Source organism: Pteropus alecto, unplaced genomic scaffold (genome assembly GCF_000325575.1).
Source record: "Pteropus alecto unplaced genomic scaffold, ASM32557v1 scaffold7, whole genome shotgun sequence".
NCBI lineage: Eukaryota > Metazoa > Chordata > Mammalia > Chiroptera > Pteropodidae > Pteropus > Pteropus alecto.
The window spans coordinates 59,260,194-59,271,267 of NW_006494614.1; the positions used below are offsets into that span (position 1 = coordinate 59,260,194).

The 11,074-nt window shown below is 40.0% G+C and overlaps 1 protein-coding gene across 1 annotated transcript in view; it reads right to left on the reverse strand.

Moving 5' to 3' along the window:
* MBTPS1 (membrane bound transcription factor peptidase, site 1) overlaps nt 1–11,074 on the reverse strand; it is a 52,322-nt gene that overhangs the window by 8,531 nt on the left and 32,717 nt on the right. Inside the window, 8 exon segments of the mRNA XM_006926716.3 lie at nt 395–535; nt 2,353–2,430; nt 3,132–3,256; nt 3,998–4,154; nt 4,688–4,803; nt 7,455–7,627; nt 8,165–8,353; nt 11,027–11,074. The exon segment at nt 11,027–11,074 is cut by the window's right edge and continues 13 nt beyond it. Of these exon segments, the coding sequence (XP_006926778.1) occupies nt 395–535; nt 2,353–2,430; nt 3,132–3,256; nt 3,998–4,154; nt 4,688–4,803; nt 7,455–7,627; nt 8,165–8,353; nt 11,027–11,074 (1,027 nt within the window).

Below are 11,074 nucleotides of genomic sequence, written 5' to 3' on the forward strand. Positions count from 1 at the left end.
GGAGCACTCACATGGCAGTGCCAGTGACATATAGACTCCAGAAGGGTAAACCAAGGTGGGTAGACCAGGAAAATCAGTAAAGGGTCTCTTCACTAAAACTCGGCAGTCCTGGCACCCACTGGCCCCAGGATGACCATCATGCAGGGAAAGGCAGCGGAGGCAATAAGTGCAGTTTTGTTTTGCTTATTAAATGTTCCAGGCTTATAAACCTATCCAAATAGTCTAAGCAATCAAAGCAGCAGAAACTTCCCCAGTGGTACCTGGCCCTCATGAGCAGGTTTCTGTTAATTTACCAGCACCTCACTGGTGCCTTTTCAGGGACAATGGGGAGAAAGGATTTGAATGTCAAATCAGGAAGCACAATCTACTTTTCGACCACATCATCAGTTCGCACCCTTCTGTCGGTGACTGTCATCCAAGCAATTGGAGTCTCCATACAGCACAATCCGGCCTCCACCCTCAGCTGGAATCTGATAAAGTCCCAAAATGGGGACATTTTCAACAACTGCTGTTTCCTGCTTTAAAACCTCCAATCCTGAAACAACACAACAAAAACAGCAGTGAGAATTTTTGCCACCTAACTTGACATTCAGTCCATGTCGCAAAGAAAATACAGTAAAATTTACTCTTTAATCACAACAGTGCAAATTTTTAGAATAGGAAAACAATGTCTCAAGTAGCATTAACTGGGGTTTTAGCAAAATTCACTTACATTCATGATACTTCCATCCATCCTCTTTCATTTTCACTTGAAATGATGGTACCTGGTATCTACAATTTTAAAGGTGTCACTTTTCCCTTTTTATACTAAAAACACAAATTTCTGTCCATTCTTACTATGCTGAAAGGTTATGTCTTTGGACTATATTTGCTAGGGGCAGCGGCCAGGCAGCCCTTGCTAAACACACAAGAACTTCCACATATACAGTCATAGAGGCCAATACCCAGTTTCGTGTCTTATCATGCAAAGCTAGGACAAACATAACTAATTTTTAAAATATATGCCCGCGTTTTAAATTTAGATTTAAGATATTTGTTACATTAATCTCATACATATAAATGTTCCAAAGTTGAGCCTTCTTATCTCTCCCCAAATGGCACAATTTACAGTGTTTAATGAATCAAGAAATCAAAAATGCATAAATGCCATGGGCAGCAACTGCCGGTGACATCAACACATAATCTAAGCACCTCTACTCCTGAAGCAAATGCATTCCTCAGCACTAGATGACGCACATCATCAGAATCCAATATTTACCACGCCGGTAATATCTAAAATGTCTGTGGCTATAAAAATGCAGCCTTTCCTTCTCTCTGTGTATAATTCCAGTAGGAACTGAGTAGAAAAGAAAGCAAGATTTTCTTTCATCAGAGCAGTGAGACAGATGAAAAAGGGAAAGTGCACACTGCATTGCCACTTGGCCTCATGGTTTGACAGAGTTTTGTTTCTGACAATAAGGTCCTTTTTGATCCCACGTAACCCGGATTTTCAAATTCTTATTTTGTACCCAAAAGATTATTCAACTTAAAGCCTGTGTGGAGATAAAAATCTCCTTAAAAGGATTTCAAAGTAATTAACTTTATTTTCAGACTAGCAGAACCCCAAGATAAAGTATACATCCTTAAATCTACTTTTGACCCCAACTCTCCCAACAAAACAAGAAGCTACCGGTTAGCTACAATCCAGGGAAACTGCTGTCACCCCTGTGTAGACCTGTACCAGAAGAGATATTGCCCTGTGAGAAACTGATTTCAGAAAGAATCACCAACTCACAGTAAACTGTGCCAAGTAACTGAGAAGACATGATTATCTATGTGCTTAAAGTTAAAATCTAATCCCATGAACGCAGATCTATTGCTTGACTTTGTCTTGATAAAGGGAAAAAATCCCTTCCAGGTAAAAAAATAAATTCTACTTTGCAGTGCTAATCTGGCAATCAAGGGAGCAGAACAATTCACAGATAGTACAAAAATTTTAAGAAACTTTAAGAATAATTTTTTAAAAATCTACTGATATACATGAGCAAGAGGCTGTCTTATCTTTCTTTGCATCTCCCAGAGCAACCACCCAGAAGCCTTGCCTAAAGTGAGTACCATACAGACAGTACTGCAATATATTTTAAAAACAGAACTGCTAATGGGCACAGAGATTTCTTTTTGGGGTGATGAAAATGTTCTGGAAGTAGGTAGTGGTAATGAATGCACAACTGTGAATACACTAAAAATCACTAAATTGTACACTTCAAAAGGGGGAATATAGTTACGGAACATGAATTATATGCAATAAAACTGCTGCTGAAAAGCAAAAAAAGAAAGGAGGAAAATGAAAAGCGTATGAATAGCATTCTTTACCTTGGTCTTTAAAAGTCTGTGTTATCACTATGCCATCTTCTGGAAATTTAGCGATGCTGCACCCTGACGCATAATACACTGGAAAATAATTGTTCAAAGTTATGAGAACATAGAAACACTGAACATTTTATTAACAGCTACTCATTTATCTAAAATGCATTCTTTAGACATTACATGTTTTCTAAAATTGTTTTTAATCTTAAGAGAAGAGCTGCTATTATTGCCTGTCAAACTTAAACTACAAGGAATTACCTCAAAATTCAAGTTTAAAAATGCTATTAATATAAGATTTCCGAATAGATTTCAGAAGTCAGAGATGTCATAGACTCGAAACGACTACGTCAGGATGAGAAGAATCAGTAACAATAGTGCTTAAGATGTTGTTCTAGAAACTAGCTCCCAAAACTAATCTGTGGAGAAACTTGCCAAGTTATTTCATACAATTTATACAATTTCAACAGAATTGTATAAATAATCAAGAACCTATGAGATATTTCTTATTTGGGAACATACAGGACATAGAGCACCTTACAGGTGACACTAAAACTAGAAATGCTTGCATTAAATATTTTCATTTGAAAATTTGGACACAACTAGAGTGGTTAACACCCAGTTTTCCAGATGTACTTTGTGAATCTATTGAATTATTCTCTCCACAGACTCTACCTTCTTTAAGAATCACACCATTCTCTAAAACTCAGACTTCAAAGACACACTGGATCTGCTCTTGCATCCCCTAGAATAATGTGCTCTATTAAAAAACAAACACAAAACCTTACTGTCATGGCTTGCCAAGGTAAAATCTCCTTCGTACAGGCCATCACTGAACCCCATGTTCCAGACAGACAGAAGTTCATTCAGAGCTGGGATATTGGCTCCTCCAGTGTCCGGCATCCACCACTGCCTATGAAAGTGGTGAGGAGGAACGAAGAAGGCAGGAATTAAAATACTTCATACACATTTACTCTCTTCGCGACAAAACTAAATTTCCTCTGCCAGAATCAAGCCCAACCACACTACGGTTTCGGCTGAAACTATCTGGGTTTGAACAATACTATAACGTAAATGCTTCAGGCAGGGTGCAGGGTAAACCAAAGCTAAATTTATTTCGTGAAATGCACTCCTGATGACATAAATACACTGCATATAGAGCCTAGACCTCAAGAGGGTCAGTGAAGGGAAAAAAAATACAAAAGAAGCTTATAAAGTTATCACAGACTCCAAAGGAAAAATTCAAAATATATTCATAATACACTGGGAATTGTTGAGTGCTAAAATTTACTGGAAGGTTTCTTTACATAACAGTTCTTCTGGTTCATTTACATCTGTATAGATTTGTAACAGAGCAATGGGAGAATGGAAAAGAACTAAACAGAAATTTAAAGCACAAGTATCTAAGTTCACCAAGGAAAGACAATGAACCTTTAAATTAGTACTTGGAATCGATGAGCATTTTACTTACTTTACAAGCAGCTTTCAAAAACATCTCTACTACATGAAGAGAAAGCTTTCTCTAACCAAGCATCTAAAGCTGTCTCTGATAGCTAAAAAGATCACCAACAGACCAGTCACTTGAAGCATTTGCTAGGTAGAAATTAAATCTCAAAAAGCCAAATTTCTTATCCAAATACCAACTCATCAGTACCTCGTATTTTCATCATAAAACTTGACTTTTCTCATAACAGATGTGTTGTACCAATCACTGAAGACAATCAGTGAAAGGCCATTGTCCACGTCCCGTCTCAGTTTGGCGACCTCCTCAGGGAAGTACTCCTCTTCGCTATCCACCATGAGCAAAGTTCCTGAAGGACAAAGTGCCAAGCTGTGAGAAACTTCACCTCTGAACTATTTCGGACAAACAGTATTTTACTGGCATCTGTATCTCAAGTTACTGACTTCTAACATTTTGGTTTGTGCCCTGAACTCACTTCAGAACAGAGTGGAAAAGAAAGGGTCAGGCCTGCAGTTACACAACAGCTGGCTATGGCCTTCTGTTCCATTTGTGAACCCCAAAATAAAGATATTTCACTTACTTGAAGAGAAGCAAAATACAGTGCTAAAATTTCTTCTAATTAAAAATAAGTAAAAATGTACAAACGTTCTTGTCCCCAATCATTGTGACAGTCACATTTTAGCTGGACATCACCACCACCATCACTAAGCAGGGCCATGCACTGCTCTGCTTGGCGCCTCATTCCAGCCTCCACTAGGACCAGAGACTCCGCACATGCTCCCCTTGCCAGCCTCTCATTTAAACTGTGATTCCCTTTTCAAACTTTTCACAAACACCAACAGAGTGGAAAGAACACCTGGCTAGCACCTCACTGTTGCTCACCATACTGATTAGCGTCAAAGCACGTGAAGGGGGAGCCGAGGACTTCGACAAAGTAGCCCATGCTTCTCAAGTGTTGGTACATGTCCCTGAAATTGGTGTGGATGTGGTCACCGTTCCTGAAAAACAGCAAGCCCCGACACTAAAATGACCAATCTTTACTCATAATACAGGTTACCTAGCCACAGAGTCAACTCCTTAAATCCAGCATCTCTGCAGGAGCGCAGCTCCATCTCAGCAGAGGCCTGAGGAATCCGGCCCTCGGGCACAGAAGTCAGACTTTCAGACGTGCTTTCTCTTGGCCAGCAAATAAAATCGGTAATAATAGGAAATAATGCACATGGCACGAATATGAAGAAGATAAACTGACAAGAAGAAATGGCCAAAGAAATACACTGAAACTTCACTCCAGTGGTGGCATACATGTCTGCACTTGACAGATGGAGCATGGGCACGCAGACATGCTGAGATGGCCATGTAGCACTGCTGTTGATCACCTTTCCATCCTTCATCCTCCTAAAGGTGCTCATTTTCCTACCGTACACTCCACATAAGCCTCCTACCCAAACGCCCCACAGAAACAGCCAGGGGTCATTCTATCTGCCACTCCCCACTTTATAGCCCTTCACAGTCCACCTCCTCAGTAAGGCCGAACTCATGTGCTCCTCTCCGGATCCATGGCCACTACCTTGGTCTATCAACTTCTTCCCACTTCTTGTCCACCTGCCTCTGCTAAGGCCCTCCAATCTGCCTTCCAGAGACATCTTAATAAAAAGCAGATATGACATTGTAAGTGCACTGCTCAAATCTTTCAATGTTCTTTCTTCCCCCCACTTTCAGAGTTAAGTCCAAACTCCTTTACTTATATTAAGGCAGAAATGAGCTTGGCGTATGGGCTAGGAGAGTCAGCCCAGCTGCAGTGGAGGGGCTGTGATGGGGGCATGGCCGGGAGAGTTGAGAAGGACACACCAGGAAGTCTGGCGCATGAAGAAGTCCGGATAGGCAGCACTGGAGTTTTAAGCAAATCGTGATAGAATGTTTTTAGGGGACCAGGGCGGCTGCATGGACAATGAGATTTAAGGGAGCAAGAGTGGCAGCAGTGACTTGTCAGGTTACCAGCACTGTTCAGGCAAGAGATGACAATGGCCTGAATGAGAGTAGAAGCAGAGGTGGCAGCCAGATAGGGCAGGAGTCAGGACATGTTCTGGAAGGAGGACTGACAGGACTTGCTGGCTGATTCAACAGGAGAAGTAAGGGAAAAGAGAATAAGTAAGGATGCGTTCAAAGTTTTTTACTGCACAACTGTTAAAGTCTGAAAGAAGTGCAGGGTGCCCTAAGAGCCCCAAAAGTCTGGGGGCGGTCACAGAAGTCCAGGCTCACTGAGGAGCAACACCTGCTTCCCAAAGGGACAAAACCCCTAGTCCTGCTGTGGAAGGACGGAGGGTGATGAGCGTTGTGTCTGAAAGATGCTTACCAGTCTAAAGGGTCATTCTTCATTCTCAGATTGTCCCTGGGGAAATAGCCAGGCGGATAGCGGAGATTGTGGTACTGGTCCCAGAGAACTCTCTTGCTTCGAGGAGGAGCAGGAATTATCTTCACCTTAATCGGGAGCTTCACTGTTGAAGTCTGTTCTGCACCATTTTTTGACTAAAGGAAAAAAAACATAGAACCACCCCCCGCCCCGTTTTTTGCTCAGGAGAAATTTTCGGGTTTTGGGGTTTAAAAAGTTCATTTGTATTAATTTAACCCTAATAATTTGAACACAAGAATTTCCAATAATAACAAATATAGAAAGGAATGTATCATAATTAATTCCATTCAAAATCTTCTTTTAAGAGCTTGAGACTTAAAATTTAAAGCACCTTGTTTCTGAAACACTAGTGTTACATAGGATTAACCGTACATTCACTTTCAGAGAATACATATTTTCTGCAATCATTCTGAGCTTGAAATTGGCATAAAATGGTCCTATCTACCGTTGCTCAGCAACAGAAGAGGAGGCACCAACACTCACCGCTGAGCGGGTTTTTACAGGCCCTGGAATCATCATCCAGAGACATCTTAATAAAAAGCAGATATGACATTGTAAGTGCACTGCTCAAATCTTTCAATGTTCTTTCTTCCCCCCACTTTCAGAGTTAAGTCCAAACTCCTTTACTTATATTAAGGCAGAAATGAGCTTGGCGTATGGGCTAGGAGAGTCAGCCCAGCTGCAGTGGAGGGGCTGTGATGGGGGCATGGCCGGGAGAGTTGAGAAGGACACACCAGGAAGTCTGGCGCATGAAGAAGTCCGGATAGGCAGCACTGGAGTTTTAAGCAAATCGTGACAGAATGTTTTTAGGGGACCAGGGCGGCTGCATGGACAATGAGATTTAAGGGAGCAAGAGTGGCAGCAGTGACTTGTCAGGTTACCAGCACTGTTCAGGCAAGAGATGACAATGGCCTGAATGAGAGTAGAAGCAGAGGTGGCAGCCAGATAGGGCAGGAGTCAGGACATGTTCTGGAAGGAGGACTGACAGGACTTGCTGGCTGATTCAACAGGGGAAGTAAGGGAAAAGAGAATAAGTAAGGATGCGTTCAAAGTTTTTTACTGCACAACTGTTAAAGTCTGAAAGAAGTGCAGGGTGCCCTAAGAGCCCCAAAAGTCTGGGGGCGGTCACAGAAGTCCAGGCTCCCTGAGGAGCAACACCTGCTTCCCAAAGGGACAAAACCCCTAGTCCTGCTGTGGAAGGACGGAGGGTGATGAGCGTTGTGTCTGAAAGATGCTTACCAGTCTAAAGGGTCATTCTTCATTCTCAGATTGTCCCTGGGGAAATAGCCAGGCGGATAGCGGAGATTGTGGTACTGGTCCCAGAGAACTCTCTTGCTTCGAGGAGGAGCAGGAATTATCTTCACCTTAATCGGGAGCTTCACTGTTGAAGTCTGTTCTGCACCATTTTTTGACTAAAGGAAAAAAAACATAGAACCACCCCCCGCCCCGTTTTTTGCTCAGGAGAAATTTTCGGGTTTTGGGGTTTAAAAAGTTCATTTGTATTAATTTAACCCTAATAATTTGAACACAAGAATTTCCAATAATAACAAATATAGAAAGGAATGTATCATAATTAATTCCATTCAAAATCTTCTTTTAAGAGCTTGAGACTTAAAATTTAAAGCACCTTGTTCCTGAAACACTAGTGTTACATAGGATTAACCGTACATTCACTTTCAGAGAATACATATTTTCTGCAATCATTCTGAGCTTGAAATTGGCATAAAATGGTCCTATCTACCGTTGCTCAGCAACAGAAGAGGAGGCACCAACACTCACCACTGAGCGGGTTTTTACAGGCCCTGGAATCATCAATCATGGCCTTCAAACCTAATTACATCCGCCAACTGTGCTTCAAATCTGAGACCCTAGGAATTTAGCCAGTCCATCCCTTCCTGGCAGGTGACAGTGAAAGGTTAAAAGACACAAGCTCTTCCCTGCCCACTTACTTCCACCTCTGCTGGGGAAGCTACGGTGATCATGACGTGCCCCTGCGCAATGCCTTCCCAAGAAGCCGCTTTCTTGGTGACAGAAATGGAAATGGCCAGGTAGCCTGACCAAGGCCATAACACTGAGGAGTAAGAGAAAGCCACTTCGATGTTGTCTCCGTTCTGTGGTAAATAGGGCTGCCAGTCAGGCTGCAGAAGAGAAATAAGCAAAGGCTAAGGTGAAATGTTCCATTCCTAAATTACCTATAGCAGTTTTTGAGAAAAACTTAATATTTTAAATAAGGCAAAATGAAATGTATACAGATACTAAGCAACCTATAACCAAAGTTGCCTATGGAATGTCTAGAACATCATCCATTAGAAAAGTTTAGAATCCATTATTTCTGACAGCTTCCAATTTTAGAGAATTTTCCCAAGTTTAAAAAAAAGGGGGGAAACATGGTTTGATGAAGAACTTGTATCTGATAGAGAACTTAAATAAACGACAATTCTCAGATTTGAGGTTAGATCCCAATTAGTTGTATGCATAGAGAATCACAATAACTGAAAGAAGTCAAACAGTAAAATGACATGGATGCAAATTCTAAAGCCAGTAATTGGGCAGGCAGAGGTTTAAGGGACTTCCAGAGGAAAAGCTGGCTCGGCTGTCAGGATGACTGCTCTTTCAGTCTCTTCCAGATTTGAGCAAAGAGAAAAGGAAAGCATGAGAGGAGACTGTCTAGAAGAAACATAAATTAGCTTTTACACTATTTCAATTTTTCAATACTTCAATAACCAATATTTTTCAAACTAACCTAAATTAACCTAAATCTCACAAGCCAGATAGCAACAATATACTTCCCAAGCAAGTCATCATATTAAAAAACAATTCTGAAAAAGAAGAAAAATATTTGTAGGATATAGTACCACAAACAATGAGGAAAGAAAGGGATTTTTAATAAATCTTCCTGAAGATGACTGGTTAGCAACTGAGAAAATTTGAGTTATCTCTTATTCCATGTATCAAATTAACTCAACACAAATGAAAAAATTACATATTTAACAAGCATAAAAGGAAAAGTCAGTAGAAGATAAAATTGAGATTTCATTATATCTGTGGAAGGATAAGTTTCTGATTTTTGAAACAAAAGAAAAATCACCAAAGATCAAAAATGAACTATAGGAAAATGTGAAACTTTTACAGAAGTCCCCACCCCCCAATAAAAACCACCACTATTACTGAAGAGAAAATTAAACAATAATCTGTGGGAACTTTCTGCACAAAACACTACAATGGTTAATGTCTAGGGGAAACCTAAATTCCAGTACAAAAAATGGGCCAAGGCAATGAAAAGCTAATTCGCAAAAGAGAAAATACAATTAGTAAACAATCCAGGAGACAGTCACCTCACAAATAATTGAAGAAGTGCTTATTAAATAAGGTACCTATTTTATTCTCTCTAAATTTAAAGTTAATAGATGAACCACCCAGAAATAAACCAAATGTCCATCAACTGATGAATAAACAAAATGAGGTCTAGATGTACAATGGAATATTATTCAGCCATGAAAAAGAACAAAGCACTGATACATGGTATAACACAATGAACCTTAAAGATGCTAGGTGAAAGAGGCCAGCCACAAAAGACCACATGTTGCAGGATTCCATTTATATGAACTATCCAGAATAGATTAACCCAGAGAGACAGAAAGTATGTTAGTAGTTGCCAGGGGCTGCGACAGGGGGGAGGAGGGGGAAGGAGGATGAAGAGTGACTGTTAATAGCTATTTCTTTTGGAGGGGATGAAAATGTTCCAGAAGTATGCAGTGGTGATGGTTGCATCACTACTCATGAATACACTAAAAACTACTTAAAAGGGTAGTTTAAGCAGTTTTAAAAGGGTAAATTTAAAAGGGTAAATTTTACAGTATGTAAATTTTACCTCGTTTTTTAAAAACCTCATGGAATTAAGAAAAAGATGTACCACCTAGAACAGGCATGGTAGAAACACTGCCCCTGCGTATACCAGCAGCAGCAGTGTGAGATGGCCTAACTCTTCTCTGAAAGAACTCTGTAGTATGTACCAAGAGCCATAATAATGTCTAGGCCCTTTGATTTAGGATTCCAATCAAGGGAGTTTATGCCAAGGAAATAATTCAGAACAAAACTACATATATATATACAAAGCTATTCTATGAAATATTTCTATTTGAAAATCACCTATTTGTAAGCAAATTATGGAAACAGTAAGCAAATTATGACTTGATAGTTCTACGTATTATTAAACAACCCTTAAAAAGTACATTGGTGCTATGTATATGGTTACATTTTTAAATGTTTACGACAAAGTGAGAACTGAAAAAAAAAGGGCTAAATTTTTGCCTACCACACAAATTTAATAAAAAATATGTATTTCAGATAAGGGCTGGAAAAAAATATTTAAAAAACAGTGGCAATAATGTGTGCTCAGGATAGAAGTGATCTTTCTGTTTTCTTTCCGTACCTTTTATTGTTGTGATAATGTTTATGAAGTATAAAAATATTATAGAAACAAAATTCAAAAAGACCATGCCTTCTAAACCCTAAGGCCCATAAATGCGCATTAAAAAATAGGATAATTATAAGTGGGCCTTTAATTATAGGTGGGAAATAATAAGGATAAAGAATCAATTGTAATTAGTCAACTCAGGAGTTAAACTCTAGATGACAAAGTAAAAAAAAGAGCAAATGTGTAGAGGACTTAGGAGAAAACAAATGACTGCTTCCAATACCCCAGCACCCTGGACAGGAGAACTTTTCCTGTTTTAACTTCAGGAGAAAGAGCTAAGGCAAAAAGGTCTGGGCCAGGTCTAAGTTCACCACAAGCCACAGTGCAGTTTCACCTTGTCTACAATTCTTCCTGTGACGCCCATGCCATTGAGGATCGTGAC